This window comes from Microchirus variegatus (assembly GCF_963457635.1).
Source record: "Microchirus variegatus genome assembly, chromosome: 4".
In the NCBI taxonomy this organism is placed as follows: Eukaryota; Metazoa; Chordata; class Actinopteri; order Pleuronectiformes; family Soleidae; genus Microchirus; species Microchirus variegatus.
In genome coordinates this window covers 9,152,437-9,175,387 of record NC_139805.1, presented here as the reverse complement: position 1 = coordinate 9,175,387, position 22,951 = coordinate 9,152,437, and the positions used below count along the sequence as shown (strand labels likewise).

General features: G+C 41.3%; 3 protein-coding genes across 4 annotated transcripts in view; 1 reads left to right on the top strand and 2 right to left on the bottom strand.

Annotated features, from left to right (window-relative positions):
- Positions 1-3,491: 3,491 nt before the first annotated feature.
- On the bottom strand, positions 3,492-6,997 carry abhd8b (abhydrolase domain containing 8b; the record flags this gene model as incomplete). The annotated part of the gene is made up of 4 exons (XM_083887768.1): positions 6,201-6,997; positions 5,813-5,983; positions 4,619-4,835; positions 3,492-3,773 (listed from the first exon to the last, which is right to left on the bottom strand). The coding sequence occupies exons 1-4, from the start codon at positions 6,989-6,991 to the stop codon at positions 3,492-3,494; spliced, it is 1,461 nt and encodes a 486-aa protein (XP_083743894.1). The 5' UTR covers positions 6,992-6,997.
- Positions 6,998-11,373: 4,376 nt separating this feature from the next.
- Positions 11,374-15,573, top strand: dda1 (DET1 and DDB1 associated 1). Of its 2 annotated transcripts, none has more exons than XM_083887434.1 (5): positions 11,374-11,576; positions 12,542-12,622; positions 12,754-12,805; positions 14,180-14,241; positions 14,385-15,573. In XM_083887434.1, exons 1-5 carry the CDS (start codon positions 11,568-11,570, stop codon positions 14,487-14,489), a joined length of 309 nt encoding a protein of 102 aa, XP_083743560.1. In that variant the 5' UTR covers positions 11,374-11,567; the 3' UTR covers positions 14,490-15,573. The 2 variants fall into 2 exon arrangements, with proteins under 2 accessions (XP_083743560.1, XP_083743559.1); XM_083887433.1 differs by having other exon boundaries at positions 11,374-11,591.
- Positions 15,574-17,639: 2,066 nt separating this feature from the next.
- Positions 17,640-22,951, bottom strand: part of ano8b (anoctamin 8b) — a 38,102-nt gene continuing 32,790 nt past the window's right edge. The window contains exons 18-20 of the mRNA XM_083887901.1: positions 22,782-22,913; positions 21,607-21,717; positions 17,640-21,200 (exon numbers count right to left, since the gene is read on the bottom strand). Of these exons, the coding sequence (XP_083744027.1) occupies positions 20,475-21,200; positions 21,607-21,717; positions 22,782-22,913 (969 nt within the window). The 3' untranslated portion in view covers positions 17,640-20,474. The remainder of the gene's footprint in view (positions 21,201-21,606; positions 21,718-22,781; positions 22,914-22,951) is intronic.

Below are 22,951 nucleotides of genomic sequence, written 5' to 3'. Positions count from 1 at the left end.
TGGTTTTCTAGCTCAACTAAACAGATGCTGTAGTCTCCATGTATACGTCGATATTTGGTATATCAGAGTATTTTAGTGGTAAAGCTCCAAATGTATTATGTGACAGACACTGTGACATTTGATTAAAAGAAGCATACAGCCTATAATAAGATAAGAGTCATATTTGCAGGGGGAACTTTTCCATCATTGATTAGCTTTATTATTATTATTTTTCTTTTTTAAGTCCCAGTTTATCCTAGAGATGCTCAAAAATGACTAAGATATTTAGTTTTTGAAGCTTAACCCTAAAAAAACAACAGACTTTTGAATAGTTGATGTCCAAGAAATAGACGAGACCTGAAATCAAGCTCATGCTGTAACCAAACTTGTGTGTGTGTGTGCGCGCGTGCACATGTGCATATTTGTGTGTATGTGTGTATATACATATACATATATGTATATACACATATATAACCCACTTCTTGAGTGCTGGAGTAGACTTTATTCCAGGCGACTTTCATCAACTTTCCCTCCTTCTACTCCAGAGAATACTTAAACATCACAATAAAAGCTTGTACAAAAAGGAGTTTGTAGCAACAAACTGAAGTTTGCATCTCGATTCACAGCGTCCCTGTTGGCTGTTAAGGGGGATACTTAAGGGGAACTTAACTTAACAACGATCGTGTCCCAAACTTAAAAAAAATAAACGAAGTGTGATAATCATTGTAAGTGATGATTCCCTTAAAGGGACACTGTGTAGTATTTATGTGTTTATATAACCCAAAATCCACTTTTTTATACATATTATGTGCTCCTGCATTATCTAGTCGCTGTATAATATTTTTGTTTCATTTTCGTAGCGTTTCAAAAAGTCATGTAAAATCACATGGTCGCGGGCCGCGGTTGCATAGCCACGGTTAGCAGCGAGACGCCATGTTTCTACTGGAGCCTGTAAGGACAAACGCGAGAGAACAAATCTTTACTTGTAGCAGAAGTCCCGCCTCCACTCTCTCCGCTTCGTCTGCTACGGCCGCGGTAGCTCGCCCTCTCCCTCACCTCACAAACCTCATCTGCTGACACGGAGAAAGACAACGAGGACGACATTTGACCAGCTGCGGATACCGTAGCGCTCAGGGAAGGGAGGGGGTGAGCAGAGCAGCAGGTCTTTGTTGTAAATTTCAGCCTCTCCTCTAGATGGCACTATAAACTACTTACTTCACCTTTAAGTTTACCCTTTACAGTTGTGTGGGAAGCTGTTGACCTGGATGCACGCTGTTCAACAACTGTACCTATGCTATAAAGTGATAATCTGTCACTTTATCTTCTGCGCTCGCATAAAAGTCAGTGTCACTATGTTGTGGACTGTTAATAATATTTATAGGGAGCTTCACGGTGGGAGGATTCGGCTGAAGCCATGAATATCTGCAGCAAATATTTGTCTCTCGAACTGAGGTTTTTCGGGGAGTTTTCCCAAGATCCTCAGGATCTTTGATGATCCAGTAAAATTCTCTCTAATTAGTTTGTCCTCAACTGCATCTTCACTTTTTATGAAAACAGCTGGTGAAGAGATGAGTTCCCTGACATGTTTAGCCTGCCAGGTTTTATACGTCTGTGTGAACAGCTTTGTTGCCTGCCAAAATGGCGTTGCTTTTGTTGTGGCACGTCGACTACCGGAGCTCCATATTTAGTTTTTCCCTCAGTCTTAGGCTTCCGCATATAATCAGTGAGAGAAGTTTCAGTTAGTTGACTTTCAAACATCAGCTGTTTATTTATAACATCACTGTCAAAGGCAAAGACACAAGATATAAAATGTAACCGCTTATAAACAGTCATAAATTGTTCCATTTCTCTGATCAGAGCTGCATCACTGACAAACTCCTGCTAAAGTATCCTGTAAAACTCTTAAATATCCATCACAAATCTAAGCACAACATATCAAAAGTATATATTCTTTGTATAAAAAATATCAGTATTCAGAATCTCGGCTTCATCCACACCTTGTACAAATCAAACCTCTGACTCTTCTTTGTTAAAGGACCAGAAGTTACACGAACGCGATTCACACGTGAACAACTGAAGTGACTTTGAGCATGAATGTAAAGACTATTTTAGATGTGGAGGAAAAGTCACAGGGTTTTCATAGCTTCCTACAGCTGCTGACTGCTCCCTAGAGATTTACAGCACAGATGTTCACAGTAATACAGAGTAATAGTCATGAATGTAGATATGTTCAGTGTTAGCATGACTTTAAACCCGACAATACTTAAATGTGTCAAAATATGCGTATGTCCAAATCCATGTTTACTCTGAAAGAAAAAAGATATGGCAGTTCAAGTTTTCATTGAATGTCATTTGCGCTTAAGTCTAAATCTTTCTGAGGGCAGATGTCTGACCACAGACATTCAAAACAAGGGTTTATAGTTGATTTAATATGCATGTGCAATTTACCACCTCAACCCTAAACATACACACACACAACCAAACCATTAGCCCTCAACTTAACCAGTTCCTCAGAAATGAGGCTGATGAGGTAACAAAAACATGCACATACACACACTGAGACATTTCATCGTATATTAAACATCAAGACGTCTGATACAAAGTTTGATGAGGTTCTGGTTCTGCTGCAGCTAGAAAGATGCATTAGACCAACCGCTTGTCTTACTTTTTGTTTAAAGGTGCCATATGTAAGAATGTGGCCAAAAACGGTTACTACATTCAAATTCAAAATACAGAGGTCTTTTAGGTTTTGTTTTTTCACATAATTGGCAACCTGTGGTTGCTCGGCAGCTGAGACTCTACTGACTGCAATGATTGGTAGACGGTGGTAGGTGTCATCACATGCCAAAACATGATTTCAAAACATAAACATGATTTGCAGTCTGCAAATGATTATTTTTAATGCAAATATTTTGTCTGTACTGTTGTTGTTGGTGAGTTCAGTTTGTTATATGAACATTATTCCTGAGTCTCTGTGACATATTAAGAGGATTTTATGGCCAGTTGCCTTAGATTCATTACAAAATGCACCTTTAAGGACTAAATAGCAGACTGAGCATTATTTTATAAAAATGTTCCTCTGTGTAGTCTGTGATACTTTGGGAATTGTCCACACGGGTCAGCTTTGACCAGTATTTCTGCTTCGCAACTTTCACTCATGCATGTTTCTATTTGCACCTCTTCTTCTCTTAACATCTGACATCATCATCATCACCACTGCATTCGCCTTCAAGGCACAACCAAATCATCCCTGCTCAGTGTGGGACGAGGTCAAGTGAGCTGACCACCCTGATCGAAGCTCCTTATCCTCTGTGCTTCCTCAGATTTGAAACCTCTCTTGTGTTCCACCTCGATGAAGTCTAACTCTAAGTCTGCTCTTTTGGCTCGTCACCAGCTTCAGCAGCTTCAACCGGCTCGTTTTCCCGGGACTTACAAAGTGCAAGGCCAGCCGTGATTTAGTGCAACAATCACGGGAGGTTTCAGCTTTAATCCGAGTCCTCTTTAATCTTCAGTCATTTTATGGCCTTGCTGCCCGCCGTCTCCTCTGCGCCACAGTTTGAGGTTTGCCTGGCAGTCGCAGGCCGGGCCTTGGCCGACTCGGGCGACGCTTCATCGTTGTTGGAGAGGGCTTTGGCAGTCTCTGGACGTTTTTTGGACTCTTTTGTTGGCAGCGGAGGGGCGGCGGGCTCCCAGAGCAGAAACTCAAGCAGGAGCGTGTTGACAGCCTCGGGACACTCCATCATGACCATGTGACTGCCGTCCTCCAACAGTTTCAAGAAGGCCAGTGGCAGGATCTGTCAAACGGCAAAAAGACTCACAGTCACTTCATATTTTGTGTCAAAGCATAAGCCTAATCCAGAAGCTCTGCATAGCTGCCCACATGGAGAGGAACATATTAATATTTAAGTGTTAAGTCCTGAGTAAATAATGTACCAGGAGCAAATTAAGATCAGACTTAAGAGTGACTTGTTACATCAATTTTGGGCTGAAACTTCAATAGTTTTAATGTGAGGAGTGTTACAGCTGTAGTGTGTAACTTTTACATTAAAATACAAATGTCCGCTACATTCAAACCGCTGTCAAATTAGTTTAAAAGTGCCAATAAGCTCACCATAATTCTCTGTGTGTGACTGTCAGTGTTTTGTTTTCATGTCTGTGGAGACATTCCCCGCTGCAGACATAATGACACATTTTACATCACAACCCGACGGAGGGTAAGCACAGCAGCTACATCGGTCTAGTAAAACCAGATGGCTGCAAACAATTGGACGATGGCTGAAAAGCCCAGACGTCCACAGGGAGCGATTGAAGTTCTGCACTGGAGTTCAGAAGAAGCGAACAAAAAAAAGGAAACAATTCTGGAGACTTTTTTTCTGTAGAAGTAAAGTAATTGAGTCGACACAGAAGCCCTAGAGTTTAGGTAGGTTTTCAGAGTTAAGTTATAGTTCATCGTTAAACCCATTAACGACATTTTTTAAGTTTTATTTTAATTGTACGTGACTGTGTGCATGTGAGAGACAACATGGAAACACGGGAAGGATGAGATGTGCTACAGAAAAGCATTTTCTTTTTATCTCATCTCATTCCCTCTTTGGATCCTTTAACATGGAGGAGGGTTGCAGAAGTATAGTTCCTGTACCTCTGCCATGCGCTGATCTTCTTCAACGGGCACAAACTTGTCGTGGATGCCGTGAACCAGCAGGATGGGCACCGTGATTTCAGCGTGGTACACCTCGTCCCCCTCGGGCCAGTACTGTCCGCTCATCATAGCGCGCAGCACAAAGGACGACACATTAAAGGCATTGTTCTCTCTCAGCAGCTGCTTCTGCTTGGCACCCTGTTGAGCAAAGCCGGCCCTTTAGAGGAGAGAGCAGAGGAGATTTTGGTGAATAACAAAACATCAAACGACAGAGGGAATAGAAGCAGAATATAACCACAATCAAACTGTATAATCAGCCTCAGGTGCACACAAAGGTGCCACTGTCTTCTAACCTTTCCCCCTGCTCAAAAATAACCCTATGTCAATTATCTTGGTATCAAAATAAAGATAACACTTGTGAGATTCCATCAGAAGTGTAAGCATCATTGTAGATACCGCACAATCTTGGTTGGTTGTAAAGTGATAGAAATGCTGATTCTCAATGCTGATTTATCAATGTTTGCACTGTTAAGGTGTTTTCTACCCCTGTCGGTTTGGTTTATTGGTGTTTTAACCATGTTTGGTGTTCATAACAATGATTTTTGTGGGTGTGCAGCATGTCTGTGTTTATAAAAAGTTAGACCTGACTTTGTGGCCTGTTTGTTGCTACGTGCTACGACGACCCCGATGTCAGGGAAGAACAGGTTAAATGTTAATCCACTGTTGATAAATTATAAAAGCTGATGAGTTTTGATTTAAATGCACAGTATGTAATTTCAGCTGCTATGGGTCTTGCTATCAAAAACAATCACATATGACGTAGTTTCATGACGTCATGAAGCAGTGTGGAATCATGGGAACTGTTGTCCAGGGAGAGCGTCGGTTGTGACGTCATTAAAAAGAAACCAAAACGAAACACTACGTTACCTTGAATAGAAATACCAGTGTTGGAAACATGTTTGGTAATGTAAGTGCACGTACTCAACATTAATTTTATCATGTTTAGATATTTGAAAGCAGAAATGTAATATATTCTTTCTTTGAAGTTATATTTGTCTGACCACATGTATCTGAAAATGATTTGTTGGCAGGTAAACTAGCCGTTCCTTCATTTTAACGTTTTAGTGTATTACTTGTGGAAACCAAGATCAATATAATTGACTGTTATAGCTGTCCTGTTTTGGTGTGTCTTACTTGAGAAAGAGCCAGGCCAGCAGCGGGGAAAGACAGTGAAGGACACAGCTGGGCAGGTTGAAGATGGAGCACAGACTTGGCTCCAAAGCTGTGGGACCTCCTCCATTGATCATCACCATTTTGTGGATCTGGTCTGGATACTCATGGGCCAGAAACGTGCAGAAGGACACGCTGTGGGGTAGATCAGAAACAGAAGGCTGGTTAGAGGACATGTTGGTAAGAGATAATAGTGATATTTGTTGATTTTTGTTGTCCTTTTGTGATGATTTAACATCTGGTGGAAGGGTAAAATTGGTATATTATGTGAGGAACCATTCAATAACCTAACCTACTATGAGACCTCTTTCAGTTACGTGGCTTTATGTGACTGCTGTGATCTCATATTTACCCGTATGAATGTCCTATGAGAATATTCCTCTTGCGTGCATATCTCTTGAAGAGCAGCCGAATGTCCTCAGCCAGGGCATAGAAGGTGTACGCAGCAGCTATCTGTGGTGCTGAGCTGGCTCCGTGACCTGCCAGGTCTAGGGCAATCACCTCGTAGCCCAGCCGAGAAAAGAAGTCCAACTGGCTTCCCCAGATGTCCAACGAACCTCCTACTCCATGGATGAAGAACAGAGCCACGTCTGCATGTGTCCCTTTACAGGCCAGTATCTTTCTCTCACAGTCGATCACCACAGTGCGCTTGGGCTTCCGCCTGCGCTTCCTGGGTTGTTGGATCTGGTCAGTCTGTCCATCAGCAGGTGTCGCTCCTTCTCCTTCTGTTTCAGGTGCCCCACTGTTTGCAGCTGTGATAGAGTCTGACCGAGGCTCAGGGATGCTGACAGGTGGTGAGGAGTTAGTGCGGTCTGCGAGTTCAACCTCTACAGTAGGTTCTTTCTTTCCATTCTGGCAGGTTTTCAGCTTTGCGTTCGCCGCGTCACTCAAGTTCTCAATGTATAATTGTCCATTACGATATACTGTGATCTTTCTTTTGCAGCTGACACTCCCGCCCTGCGCAGTGGGTTCCTCCACTACTGGCCGGTCAGGAATGATGTGTCTAACCCTCAGGACTCGTCCTGGTTTGACCTCCACAAACTCGTAGCCATCGGCAGGTTCGGAGGTTTCCACAGGAACCACAACGTTGGCAGACTTTGAGGTCCTGCAGCAGAGGAGACCTTCTATAAAACTGGTCAGCATGGCTACCAGTCTGGAGGGAATGGATTTATGAAAACATATGAAAACAAGGACACAGCAACATTGCATGAGTACAAACAGGTTTGGTTATGACTTAAAAAGCAAATAAGCGCCAACAAAACTCTACTTCTCAAAAAACCTGGTCCTTCAGCAGTTTGACAGGATAGACACTTGTCCCCGGACATGCTGTCCTGCTGCTGTATACACAAAAGCTCCCTCAATCGAGTCTGATAGTTTTACTTGACGGTGACAGGGGCAGAATAAGGCCTCTGCTTTCCCAAGTGTTGTTATTGGTATTTTAGGTATGTAAACAAGTAAACAAAGTCCTTTTCAGTTATGCCCAGAATGGTCACATAAATCTTCTCTTTCTACTTTCAGCTTCTCTGCCTTCATGTCTTCCTTTACAACATCCAGGAACCTCCTCTTTCCCTGAATGTCCAATTCCAAAAATGGTAATAATTTAGATTAAAGTTAAGTTCTGATGATTATTTTTTGATGCTTTCATGTTTTTACATACCTGGTAATGTGCAAATCTGTTTTTGCAGGATGACGGGGGCATCAATGACTGATCTACATGTGTTAGGTAAGTGTCAGTGGTGTGACACTATGTGGGTATCTCTTTACATATAGGGTCAGGAGTGAGAACTCCACAAAGAGTCTTGTGAGTTTAGATATAATAAATAATAATAATGATGATTTTGTCTCTGTAACATTGGCCTTTGTTACATGGTGAACTGTTCAGTGTGTATCCTGCCTCCCAGCAGAATAAATAATGGATCCATTTATATTATTTGGCAATACTGGTTTATTATAAATGCAACATTATTGAGTTAGTTTAGGTATTCACTTAAATACCTTATATTTAAAGCTAACCTGTGTTACAATTTAAAGGGATGGCTTCAAAAGAAAAAAACTAAATTCAATTCACGAAAAATTAACAAGAGAGAGGTGTATGGTATGAAATGTATAGATAAAAAATGTTGATATATTATATCACCAACTTCTACAGAAGTTGTCACTGTAAAATGTTATCATGTATACTATATATTCGCCTATATTTATTCATTTTAAATGACTATCATAATTCTAGTTTTCATTCAACTTTAAATGTTTTCTGGGACCTTTAAGTGCACCGTTCCAATCCATTCACAAGTACATTCTGGCATCTAAATACATTTTAAACAACTTTGTATCAGTGCAGCCTTATGGGATATTAATAGACGGGGACAGTAATAGCCGTGCAAGTTAAAGCTGCCCCGCCATGTGATCCCTCTGCAGCAGCCTACACCAACATGTGGTCAGTCAGAGGGACACGACAACCAGCAGTAACTAGCGGTGGTGTGATTTAGAGAGAATGGAGTGAGGATGACGCTCTGGATAAGAGAACACACACATATATCATCATGAAAGTGAGAGTAATGTGATGATTTCATAACACGAACACACCATTAATGAATATGAATTGGCTTCTCTCCATCTTTCAAATGAATGAATGAATCGACGTACGACGACATTCAACTAATTCGACAGCCAAACTCTACAGGATCTTAGCTTTTCAGTCGATTACCAGCCATGGCAACAGCAGAGAAGACAAACAAGGTCTCTCTCTGCTGGTGGTATAATCCTACCATACTGTTTCTCCGCTCCCTGCTAAAGGGATTATTCTCTGTGTCTACACAACACAATCTGTCTGTCGCTCGCTGAAAACAACCATGGCATCAGTTTTACCCTCAGTGTGATTTGCTGCGTCTTTTTCAGCGCTCCTGCTTTCATCAGCCAAATGCAAATACAGCGTTATAAAGCCTTCCTGCTTTACTTGCTGTTCTCATGCCTTTTTTTTTTATGCTTATTTTTGCACATCCTTTATCCAAATAGCAGTGATGTGCAGTGCTGTATGTGCACTACACATGTGCAAGTAGGCTGAGCAGGCCATTCTGGTATCACTGGGCCTGACAGAGGCACATCTAATATTGTTCTCCTATGAAAAGGCATCAGACACAATGTGTGAACTGTTATATAATATGTAAAAAAAACATTTTCTGTCCAGTTTATTGTGTTTCAATTTAAACATGGCCACGAATAAATACATGTCAGTCCAAAATCCTTTATCTACAGCCTTAAAATATCCATACATCCATCCTCGCCCCAGAAGTTAGAGAAGAAGCATCATCAACTTCATCAACTCAGCTTGACTTGGTGATGTCCTTGTGTAGGACAGAATTCTCACTTCAGTCATGTCAGTCAATCTGGCTGAGGATTTGAACGGTCTGCAACAAAACTAATGAAACACTGCAGCTATGGATGAAACGGGCAATTTGCTTAAGCATTGTCACAGATTTAGCTGCAAAAAGTTGCATTACAGCCTTTTGGATTAAATATAATGGACATTTATGACATTATATCAATTGAGCCAAAGGGAACCTATAAGTAGGTGTAAAGACAAAGGAACCACCTGCTGTCTCTATGTTTTGCTTCTCCCTTTCACTTATTACAGTAAAAGCAGAAATAATTAAAAAACAAAGAACCTACCTCTGTATTTCTGAAAACTCCGCGCAATATATGTCTTCTGAGACACCACCGAGGAAGAGCTATAATCTGTGACAGTCAATCCACTTATCTAATTTATCTGGATTCTGTTGTCCTTTCGGTTGCCTCCCCATGGCAGCCACTGTCACACTGACTGCATGCATCTCTTTTACAGATGGTCTAAAAAGTAGATCCATGAAGTGGTTTTGACACGCTCGTCTGATGATAACATTGCAGGACCGTTTAAATCCATCATCAGCTGTTGACTGAACCACTGTCTCCTCCTGTTTGATCATGTGAGGGTGTGAAGAGCTGCCGCTGCCCCCTGCTGCTCCTCCTGCTCCTCCTGCTCCTGCTGTGACGACAGTCATGGGGAGGTACAGTACAAATCTGTTCAGGTCTTGACTGAACCTTATCAAATATAATTTTTTTTAAAGACCCCTGATCCCCCCTTAATAAGTTACATTGGCAAATGATTTTCTATTTCGACCATACACACATACAGATGTTAAAGTCAAACATAATTTCTACAACATTACTGTGCACTTTATAAAAATGTGAACTCAGATGTAATTTAAGCACATGGTTACACACTGTGAATAGATGCTATTAGATACTGTTGGCCCTTCAATTTAATATAAACTTAGAAAAAGTCTATCTATCTATCTATCTATCTATCTATCTATCTATCTATCTATCTATCTATCTATCTATCTATCTATCTATCTATCTATCTATCTATAGACCTATAGATCTAAGAGATTTTCAATATACTATATATTATGTCTAGAATAGACCTTGTGAGTAAAACTGAAACAGTAAAATGCCATTTATTAGTGGACCCTTCTTTGTAAATTTGATGTTTTTTGTCATCTGCTGAATGTGTTTACTCTACATGTGACACTACTGCACGTCTGTCCATCCTCTGTGGCTCTTCCTGAGCTTCATCCCATTTTTCACTCGATGTCAGGGTCTACGGACAGAGGGTTTCACTTGCTGTACAAACTGTAACGTCCTGTTGGACTATATTAACATACTATAGTACTATATCTACTATACTAAAGTAACATGAGAACACAGAGCATGACCTTCTGGGTCAGTGTATGGCAAAATACAGGGCATTTCTTGTTTTGTGGCGAAAGGTCAACATTTCTGGTGGTCGCCATGGCCACGCCCCTTTTTAATATGTAAGACCTTTTGATAGCTTTTCATCTTGTATCAAGTATAAATTGATGTGGTTGTTTTATTACATTGGTATGATTAACGTACTCAGACAATTTTGTTTTTGTTCATTTACAAAATGTGCAAATCACCAAAATGGACAACTTCCTGTTGGGTTAAGGCCATGGTCCTGATATATTACTATTTTGGTGGTCTTGGAGTGTGACACATTTCCACAAACTTTCATGAATTTTGGTGCAATTAGTTTTGGCTTAGTTCTGTGAGCCATTTTTTACTAATTTCCCTTATTTTAACAAATATTTACAAATGTAAGTCTTCAAATAATTCAAGTATTTAATCCAGGCTTAGGTAGTGAGTCTGTTTTGAAATAGCAGTAAAGCTCCTGTGTGTGTGTGTGTGTTTTAATGGAGCTCATCAGGTGTGGAGCAGATGAACGTCATTTGTCCCCCGCCTGTGTTCGCCTCATTGATTGGTTGTCTGGTCGAAAACCTACCACGTGGGCGCATGCTTCAGCCAACGGGCGTTCTCGGGGCGGGGCCATGAAGCATCGCTACCATCACGCTAGACGAAGGAGTCCTGTCTAAGTTGCTCTGCTAACTCATGCCGTGACAATTTTACGTTTCCTTTTGCAGTTGTGTCCCCGGTTTACATAGACACTTGGATTTAGGATGGAAACAACGACTTGTGCGTGAAGGCTGCTGTTGTTTTACGTTAAGAAGACCCGTTTAAGGACATTTCTTTGCTTTAAACTAGCCGGGAAGAGCTAGCGCGGCTAACCATTACATACTCACACACTGCCTGCCATCACGTCCGGCAAAACGGACAACAACACGAGTCCACAAGCCGGCGTTTGGACGTTCCTGGAGCTGCAATGGAGAAGGTGCGTGTCCCCACGGTAAAAAAAACGTATTCTTCACATTCTACACTACACTGATAACAGCGAGGCTGCTCACTGACTGCTAGCTGTTAGCCACACCTGCTCCCACTGTTAAAACACACTACTCAAGGCCAAGCCGGCATCGTCCTGTGCTCTGACCGTGATCATTTGAAACGGCTGGTCGTGCAGTGTGTGATATTGTCACCAATATAGTTACTAAAGGTTAGTGGGGATTTAATGAGAGAGAGGAGCAGGCCATACTTGTAGCGAGCAGGGGCTGCTAAAGAAGAGGGAACGCCCAGCATGTTATCATTACTGTCACAGTCATTATCAGTGAAACCTCTGCCTGTCAAACACCTGCACACAACACACGTCACAGGTGACAAGCAATTAACTTGTGGGTTTTCACAAAGGTAGACACGATTATCCATCCTCAAGATATTATTGAGATAATGGCTGCACAGTATCGGCTACTCATAAGATATGTGCTATCATTCAATACTGTGACGACGATAGTATTTGTAATGAACAAACAAATATTTGCAAAAAGCCAGATACATATGATTGCCTTCATGCTGCCTGCCTTTAAACAACGTGTTAAATTGCCCTCAGGTGGGCGCTGTAGAGTCACTACAGCAACCAAGATTATCTACAAGAAGTCGTTGAAAGTCATATTAACAGTAGTCATTTAAAATTTCTAAATGTCTAAGTCTTTATTTTCTCTGTTGACTATGTTTTTGTTGTATCTATTGATGCACTATAATTAAATGTGATGTGTTTGTTAAGACCAACCTATTAAGTCAGTGACATATTTTCACATCTATGGACAAGAATGTATTATTATAAAGCCAGTAACACACGTCGGCGATGAATAGCATGTTTGATAAAAGTAGACTGATTGTAGATGACAGACGGACCAATGTCGATGAAAGAAGATACATCTTACAAACCTCACTCTCTTCCCACAGGCGGATTTCTTGAAAGGACTTCCTGTCTACAACAAGAGCAACTTCAGCAGGTTTCATGCAGACTCTGTTTGTAAAGCATCTGTAAGTAGCATATATATATATTGTCTTTAAATCTGTCTTTTCTGTAAATATCAAAATTGGAAATGCATTGATCATTCACTAGTAAGCAAATACTCAATAATGATACACAATCTCTCTGTCCCATATAACAGAATCGGAGGCCATCTGTGTATCTTCCAACACGTGAATACCCCTCTGAACAAAGTAAGTGCCACGCTCTCAATAGATGGCAATAGTCACAAGATGAAGCAGAATCAACACAGTCATGAACAGAGGTCTTTACTGTGGTGAATCACTAGCTGTGTTTACATGGACACAAGTAAAAGTAACTTTTTGTAAAGAGGGCCAATGGTCACTTCAGACATTTTTTAACACTAAAAGTTGCACACAAATGCAGTGTTATTTAACAATTTTATTATCATTGTCTCAATTATCATTTTTTAATGGCAATGCACCCGAATCTAAAGCCCAATTTATACTCCTGCGTAAAGTGCTCTGCGTCGACGCAGTGGCTCTCCGACCGCCTCTGCGACCGCCTCTGCGTCATCTTCGCCTGCACAGAATATGTTTTAAGTGTCCGTCACTCCGTCAAGGGACAACGGAGACGGCAAGGGCTGCGATTGGTCCTCAAGACAGGGCGAACTAATGCTGCTCTGTGCCGGCCACAGTGCGCACCGAGAGTCCACAGAGGCGGAGCTGTTCCGGGACACAGTAAAGTGAGAAACGGCCACTGTTTCATCAACAACAGTCTTTCTCTCTCGGACGCCATTGCTCACTGTAGCCAAAAGCACAACAACCTTGCCTAACGACCCCTACTGATTGGGCGGGAAATCGCAGTGCGTATCCATCACCACGGCGGAGAAGTATGAAGGCTCGAGGGGTCTCCGTGGTTACGCAGTCGGATAACACATTACGCAGTCGGAGAAGTATAATGTGGCCTTGAGTCACACAAGTGTTAATAAATGCCTTTTCTTTCATATGCAGTCAGATAATATGATAACATAAAGTAATATGTACAGGTATATAATATATACAGGTACATTACACCAACTGTTATATGCAAACCTAATTCAAAAGTTGAATATAATAAATATGTTTTATAACAATTCTGTCACTGCGGGGTGTGAATGAGCAACTCCTGTTAGAGTGGTGTTTAAATGGAGTATGTAGAAAAATGCCATGGCAGATTTTTATGTCCATGGCCATAAATAATGTATTATAAAACCGAAACAAAGCTGTGGGCTACATAAAATCTGATCACGGCCTGCGGACCAGACTTTGAATATGTCTAGTAGAAACTGACACAATATATAAACATCATGACTTCCTGGTTTAGTGTTATTGTCACGTGTCCGATCCACATTAAAGTGTCTTCTGCTTCTTGTTCTGGAGAATTAGACAACATTACACATATGTGCAATCAGATTATTACATTTTTCGTCCAAGTAAATGACAGAACTGTACGTTTTACACATGTAAACGTAGCTACGTGTCTTATTAATAAGTTCATATTGACCAAGTATTGATAATCTTTATGGATTATTTGTTACTAAGATTCTGGCTGTGTTTGCTCTACAGTTATTGTAACAGAGAAAACCAACATCCTCTTGCGTTACCTTCATCAGCAGTGGGACAAAAAGGTGAGTTTGTGCTGCTATTTAGAGTATACCTAATTTAACTGGGTTCATTTATTGGCAAAAAAAAACCTCATAGCACAATGATCTAACCTTTGGTCTTGATTAATAAATTTTCTGATGGCTGTATCATCCTTTGTGTCAAACAGAATGCTGCAAAGAAAAGGGAACAGGAACAAGGAGAGGGGGACAGCCCAGCTCCCCCTAGGAAGATCGCCAGGACAGATAGCCAAGAAATGAATGAGGACTCATAAGTGTATATATGTGTGTGCGAGTGTGCGTGTGTGCGTGTGTGTTTGTGTACTCACAAGGCATAGCCCATAGAGCTCCGGTAGCTGATGTTACGCAATCCTTTCATGCAACACTCAATGCCATTTTGGCAGGAAGCTGCACTATTTAAATCCATAGATATGTACAGTGCTGTGCAAGAGTCTGAGACCACCATTAGACTTGTTGTTGTAGCAGTGCTGTATTGACCATTCAGTATAATTATATCTCAATTACTTTACTGGAACACATCTAGGAAATATGGGAAATGTGTGCAAAAAGGTTTTTGCTGGAGAAAAAGTATTTAGTGTGACCTACTCCATACTTGCACTTGAACAATCCCACGACCCTGGCTCTATGCAAACTGGAGTGGAACTGTGCTTGTCCTGCTAGTTCATGTTGGCAAATATCTGATGTGAAAATGACTCCAGGTTTATTCAAGACATGTTGTATGAGTTAATGCGACACAATGTTGGACTACAACCTTCAGATGATGTCTCCAAGATTATTTTAATGGTACATCAAGTTACAACAGGGTGAATAGCACCCTCATCAAATCCCCTGGACAGGTCTGCACCGCCTGTATTGGCACAATGGAACTTTGACGTTCTGCTACCTATCGATCTGTGGATTTAAAGCACGCAGTGAACTCTGACGGCTTGAAACCGGCACTGGTGTCGTCCATTTTTGCCGGAGGTTTTCTTGTCAACAATGGTGGTGTAAACAAACTGTGGCGTGTCATTCGGAGCTCTATATAAACAAACAAAAAAAGGAATCCCTTTTTGAATACAGACATCTGATCTTTCTCTACTGTAGCAGGATTCCTCTCCTCACACGAAATGAGCAAGAACTCAGAGATTTGGAAGCAACAACCAACCTTTAAAGGTCTAATGTGTAGCAATTAGTGGCATCTAATGGTGAGACTGCAGATTGTAACAATGCACTGCTCATTTTCCCAAATGGGTTAGGAACGATGGCCTTCTCATACCAGAAAGTATGTCATTCTTTTTTATTTGCCGATTAAGCTTCTGCTTTAAAATCCATTCAACCTGCTGTGGAAACATGGTGTCATTTCTATAGTAATTACACACATATACAATCATACTTTTGGCTAGTATATTCTGCCTCCCAAATGTTACACATTGGACCTTTTTAAAGGTGTTAAGATAAAGCATTTTAAAATATGTCACACTCAGGCCGGGTTCACACTGGATACACGCGTCACAGAATGTCCTTGCTTTCCATTAGGCTCATATTAAGTGACGAGAGCGTCCACACTGCACGTCTGTGTGTGTGACGTGCACATAAGGTTTTCTCACGCGAGTTTTCTCCTTTTCAGTTCGCGGTGCTGCAGCCGTCATGCCCTGCACATGTGTTCAGTGTGAACCTGGGGTCGTTGAAAGGGAGGGACCTTAATACATGTGTTTATTTAATTAATGTAGGCTATTCCCTGTGTGAGTTAGTGTACAAATGTGTATAAGTTTGTGTGCATGCATCTGTTGTACAGTACGTGTGAGATGAATGAAAAAGTAAGTAGATGTAAAATCAGAGATGGACTCAACAGAGGAAGTTACCATTAAAATGTGTCTCATAACTGTTACATGACTTGTGTAGCCTCCTGGAGAGTCTGTCCTGATTCGTGCAAAGATAACGTTTTGTTACTGTTTTAATTTTATTCTAAGTTTAAATGTTTTTTTTTTTTTTTTTTACATATTGGCAATGAGCTTCCTGCCAGCCACAGTGCCCAAGTTTCACTGCCCACTTTGCAGCCACATGGGGGCATTGCAACATTTCTCCACACTGTTTGAATCAGCAGAACCAAGGATGCACTGTGAAGAACAGCACAAAGTAGAACCAACTCTTCCCCCCCCTTCGATGTGTGTTTATGGTGAATATGCATATCTCCGTTCTATTCTGGGACTTGTGCTGCTAGGATAAATGTTGTTATGGTGTCTCTGAGAAATATTTTTTACACGCATATTTTTAGCGCCATCTTCTGCCCAGTCAAAGCTAGTAAGAACAGGTTTAGTTTTTCTGTTATCAAGGGATGTGGAAGACAAAGAAGGAAATAGGGGTTTCAGTTGTGCCACTTGGTAACAACACAGATGGTGAAGAATAATATGTATATTACAGTATGGAAAATTGAACAATTATTAGTTTGTCTGTAAATAATTACACATAACACATGGAAAATACATTGTCTCTTGCCTTTTTGTAAAATAAGACGCACCGAAGAAAGTTAATAAGATAAGAAGCCCCAGTGCCCTGTCAGTCTGTTCTTGCATGTTGATGTTTTCACGACTGGTCTTGTATTCATGGACCAGTAATAGAACGTGCGGGGTGTTTGACTTGTGCTGTTGTCTCCTGTTATGAATATGGAAGGTATCGTTCTAGAGGCCTCACAACCTGTTGTCATGCTTCAGAACCTCTTTGCTCCATGATGTCAGGGCCGAGGTTATCTGCACCGTGCGCCCTTGTCTTTGTGACGGCTCGCACGGTTGTTGTGAGATGTTGTCAGATGAACAGCTGCCATCCTGCCTTGTTCCACATATTCAGTTTGAGAACTTTGAGAGCTTTTTTATGTTTTTACCACTGCCCTGGTATCAGTTGACACCACCGTGTGGGTCGATATGTCTGTGGTCAGTCATCTGCCTACCTACAGGAAATCACCTCCTCTGTTTTTTTTTCAAATCATAAGACCATATTCAGCTTCTGCATTTGAGACTGTTTTACACACACTAAGCCTTGCCCCATCTCATGTGTGTTTGACAAAACATGTTCTTTTTAGCTTTGCTGAAATAAAACTGGATTGAAACTGGATTTTTGTGTCCATGTGTTACTTCAAATGTGTGAAATCCTTGATTTTTTTTTTTAGATTTGGCAAGTTCTAATCATGTGAATAATTTGCGAGTGGAAAGGGGGCAATCGGTGGTTTAGTGGTTAGTTTTGTTGCCTCACGGTAAGGTCAGCAGTTAGACCAATGAGTTTGTGTGTACGTGAGTCCAAAAAAACCATGCAGAGGTTACTTAGATGCTCTAAGTCAAGTGTGAATGAAATGACATGATGGATTTTCAGGATCTAGTTAAGTCGAAACACATGACATGCTTTTGAAATAGTTTTATTAACTATTTTTCGGGTCTTACAAAAATATGACAAAATAAATTAAAAGAAATAAATAGTCACATTTCCCAGTATTTTCCTTTAAAAGATTTGTTTTGTACAGTGGTACATTGGAAGAGCATATGATGTTCAGTAAATGAGGCTTCCTTTGACAATGAGAAGTTGAGGTTAGGGGTGAGGTTCTAACGTACTGTACCTGTGGCTGTGAACCTCACTCGTTCACATCCACGCTGAACATCCAGAAGACAGAACGTTGACTAAAGTCCCTTCCCACTGATCTGTCTGACAGACTTGTGACGTGTGTGGATACAGTTGAGTCTGAACCAGGCTGTCGGAGCTGCTGGAGGAGGAAGCCTGTGTTTGGCCCGAGAAAACCATGATGGCGCTGTCACTGTCATCTGATCAAATGTTTTCCGTAAAAAACACCAAACTATTCAACATCTGTTACATCACTGCAATCAATGCTTATTTAAAGACCTTCAGTATAACGAAATGCAAAATGTACGACTGGTTGCCAAGGGTTTAACGATGAAAAAGGTGGCGTCCATGGAAGTTTTCTCCTGATTAAGGAGGAACAGAAAAAAAGCATGATCTAAACTTCACTGGAACATTTACCGTATCACTCCAGTAACCTCCACCGACTTGTCCTCTACAAAGCCTTGCTAATGATGATGAATGGACTATATTGCGTCATGACGTCATTCGTCCCTGCTGCTGCAGGAATAAAGGTTGGGATGGAACTATGCTGAGCTACTGTATGCTGCTCTGTGAATTCTCCTTTTAGTGACGGCCAGGGTGAAGGATGCACAAAGACACTGACCATATCACGTTTCTTTCAGCCTTGCTCTTCTAATTTTACATGAAGAACACTGCCTTCCAAATGTAAAAAAAGAACATGCTGTCCACTGCTTGTAAAACGATACCGAGACCACACGAATATCCTATTTCCTTATTGCATTCAATGTCAGTTTGATATTTATTTATTTTTTTGTCTTTTTGCTGCAGAAGCACATATTTTCTCTTGAGCTACAGAATATAAACAAAATCTGTCTGAAGCCTTGTGTCATCATCGCCCCAGGAAAGGCAGATTCTGTGGATGAGAATATTTAGATGAATTCCATACGTTTAATATACAAGAAGGTGAGACTGAGAGAGGATGTCACTGACGGAGAAAACTGAGGGGAACACAAGCGAAAAGATGCATAGAGTCTGGCTGGGGATCATTTAGTTGGATTTATAGCTGCTGAGATATAGTCTCAACAGCTACTCAGATATTGCCAAAACCCTTTGCCAGAGGTGATGGTCTCGAAATGCATAGTTCATGTCACTGTCACAACCCTGTCTTTTACGCCATTTAAACATTATCCTTTCACAGTGTTCTACTACTGCACCCGCTGCACGCTGACAACTGCACGTGATTTCAAAACGGCAATAAAATAAACAATGAATTCACCATGCACATAAACTGTAGCACCACCTTCTGGAGACCCCAAAGAAATGACATTAATGGTCACTGAGGATGAGCTTGCACATACCTTTCATTAACAGTGTTTGAGGACAGGATTGACAGAATACAGAGCATACAGGGGGGAATAATCCAAAAAGTAACACTTTGGTTAACAAAAGCAAATCTCGATCACTTTGCAAATGAAGTGTAAATATAAAAAAGATAAAAGCTCAACATAAAATAAGAGCAACTTTAGTTAGAAAAACGTAGTAAAAGAAAGCAGACGGACGAGAGGACAGCAGAAAAAAATGCAAACAATCCAGCTTTTGCATAATGTTAGGAGGCAGGCTGGTGTTGACTCTCGCTCTCTCTCATGTTTCTAAACAGGGCGCCAGGATTGCAGGACAGTGCAAATGGTACTTCATCAACTCTACACTCGTTTGCCAAGTCTGGATAAAGAGCGTGGAGCGGAGCTGACGAACAGCACACGACGGGCGTCTGCTCCACTTTTGCAAAATTATATTTTTCAACTCCTGCTTCTGTTTATTCTGTTCCTCTGACTCGATTGCTTGGGGAAAACACTGGTACGTCATTGACTCCTTCATTTCTTTTTTTTTTTTGCAAACAAATCAGAATTGAATTGTAGAAAGCTCAGACATCACCTGCACTTTGAAAATAAAGCTGGTGATAATATCAAGAATGCCTTATTGGGGACGGGTCTGTGTGATGATTGATAACAATAATTAAAACACTGATTGATATTGCTTTTGCTTTTTTTTGTCCATACAAAAGTGAGGGGGACCAAGAATTCCTCACAGTTAAAAATGAGACAGATATCTAATGATCACTCGTGTTTTGACAGCTAAAGAACAATCCCAGTCATTACTTGATGTACAATTGATCCTTTCATACGAACTCTATTGATTTTTAAATCTTTTTTTTCCCTCCACAACAAGTTGATATGTCCTAGTAAGAGGCCGAGGGCCGAGACGCTTACAATTTCCCACCAGAAGAAATCGAGAAAGACAGCTCTCTGCTTTAAAGGCTTGAAAATATTAGAAACGCAGCTCATGCATTTCTTTACATATTGCAGACAGGGAAGGGTTTGTACGTTCGTATGTGTGTGTGTAAGGGAGTGTATGTGTGTTTTTTTTCGGTCATAATAGTAAGACTGATGTCTTTCTCATAAAGCCTGTTTTTCTTCTTTTTTTTTCTTTTTTTTGAGTCTATCAGCAGTCACCTCTCATCAGCGTCATCACTTCCTCTCTCTGCTCCACATACTTCTACACATGGCCTACAACAATACAAAGGGTAGGTCAGGCTTCCTTTTTTTTTTCTCACAGTAAACAAATCAAATTCCTCAGCTGACATGTAACGAGAGACAGGTTTGTTTTCTGTGCAGCTACTAAACCTTAGAGCCACTCGTGTCCAAGTCTGTCGAATGTCCGTTCTGGGACTCTTCCTCTCCAGGTGAGGGGATCTCGTCCGGTACGCCGTTCAAGTCAGACCTGGAGGTTTGTCTCTCCGATGTGTACGATGAGGATCCTTCCCCGGATCTGGGCGGCGCCGCCCCGTTCACACACGTCCCTCCCTCAGATTTCCCAAAGTTAAACAGTTTTCCAGGGTTGAAGGCTTTGCTGGGTGACTGAGAACGCTCCTGAGAGCTGCTACCTGATGATGAAGATGATGATGACGTCGCAGTGGAGTTGGTGGCAGTGGCGGCGGCGCCTTCCTTCCTGTTCTCAGGTGACTTGAGGAACTTGAAGCTCAGGAACCCAGGCAGCTTTGGCTCACTGCTGGTGGGAGACTGTGGGGAGCGGGCCCCACTGGAGGAGAACTTATTCTGCAGTGGGATGATCTGTTTAAACTTCATGACATTATTGTTGGCCAGCAGAGAGCTGGGCCTCTTGGGTTTGTCTGAGCCCCCACTTCCTCCTCCTCCGCCGCCTCCCGTGCGCGATTTGCTGCCGTGACTTTTGTCGTGGTGGTGATCCCCGGAGGATTCACCTTTGCTGTCGTCCCTCTCCCTTTCCCTACGGGCCACGTGCTCCGCCTGCCGCTGCCTCTCCTCCTCCTCCCTCTTCCTCCTCTGCAGCTGCTGGTAATGCTGCTGCGCCTGCCGCTCATGCTTCTGCAGAGAGAGAGAGAGAGACACACGCACCACCACCATGTATTCACCAGAATCAGCAGTCATCCAGCTAACCATCACAATGCTGCAGTGTTTACACCGTCATCTCCTCGTCTCTATGTCCCTTCGTTGTCGCTAAAATATCACTAGGAGAGTAAACCAAGTTATTCATCTCTATAATGAAAGCTGCAGTGTTGCAGTACACAATGATTTCAGCAGAAAGCTCGAATTCGAGGACAGCTGCTTCTATAGATTTTCTTTTATATATATATATATATATACATATATATATATATATTACAGCACTCTGCAAAATAATGAGGTGGTATTTATAGCCCTTATTCAAACTGCCCAAAAGTTCAACTTCATCTGTCGCAAATGCACATTTTAGATGGATACAAAAATGTACCTTGAAGGCTTCTCTTCGCTGATATTCCAGTTTAGCCATCTCCTCTTGGACCCACGCAGGAATGTCAGGTATGGCCACGTGGATGATGTACTTCAGCAGAATAGCAAAGTGCTGTAGACAGAGAGCAATTAAAAATAAATAAAAATAACATCAATCACAGTCAGAAATCTGAGCACAGTGCTTAAGAGTACTCTTATTTTTCGTTCCCCAAATATTTTTTAATGAAAAAGATACTGTACAATACTTACAATCAAAGATACATTTTTGTGCAAAAGTTTCAGGCTCTATACCAGCTCTGTTTTTTTCTGTCTGTCCAATTCTGTGATCATGTGAATTTGGAAGGAAGTGATGTGGCTTAAAGTTTCTCTTATATATTAGTGAGCTGTCAATGAGTTTAACTCATGCAACATGTGCATGTAATGCTCAAGCATGTCTTGAATAAACCTGGCGTAATTTTTCGATAATATATTTACTGATATGAATAACTAATATCTGGCAGTTATTTACAATTTACTGCATGATAAAATGGAGTAAAAACAAAAAGTTTTATTTAGAAAAAGCACTGCAATTGTACACGAACACCAGATTTTGCATGTTAAATATGTTCAGTATGTTATAATATTTCAAATAACATTTGTTTGAGTTTTTGTCTCAATGTCCAAAAAAATGGAAACAGTGCAGATGTTTTTCCCACTATTTCTCTTTCTGGTGACAAAGACGCTGATTCGCCAGGTTCCTGTAACCGCACGAGTGAAATGACTGTAATAACCATATGCTGGCTTTGACGTGCAAACCATTGTAATGTTTCCTACTGCACAAACTGTCGTGAAATTACGGAAATGCATAGTGCACTTGAGTGAACGTGTCCTGCGTTACCCTCTGTGTTACAGGGTCAAGACTTCTCACAACTGCCTTTTTTTCTTTTTTTTTTCTTTTATTTAAATCTCCCGGATCTGAAACTGCCCGAGAAACATTTTTCAAATAATTGTAAAGCACAGAGAATTTGATGTGTTGTCCAGCTTCCTGTGCACAGAATTTGTTTGCACCCAACACCAAGCACTGTTTGCTTAGCACACACTTTGTGCTGTGCTGTAAGATAAAGGTGAAAAATAATAAAGGTTGCCGGTGCACAGATACAGCACTCCAGCGTGACTGACAGGACAGAGCTGTGGTACCTCGAGGATGACGATGGAGATGATGGCCATCTCTGGGCTGAGCCAAGGGAAGAGACGCTGTAGTTGACCACACTGACCGATCAGGTAACAGTTTACGATGATGGCGATCAGGCCCATGGCTTCCATTGCAGTCTGCACAAGAAAACAGAGCAGGTTTCAGAGACACAGAT

Coding starts and splice junctions, on each gene's coding strand:
- dda1 (XM_083887433.1), top strand. CDS start 11,568: ATGGAGAAGGTGCGTGTCCCCACG. Junction 12,623..12,753: donor ACTCTGTTTGTAAAGCATCT/GTAAGTAGCATA, acceptor CCCATATAACAG/AATCGGAGGCCATCTGTGTA. Junction 12,806..14,179: donor TGAATACCCCTCTGAACAAA/GTAAGTGCCACG, acceptor TTTGCTCTACAG/TTATTGTAACAGAGAAAACC.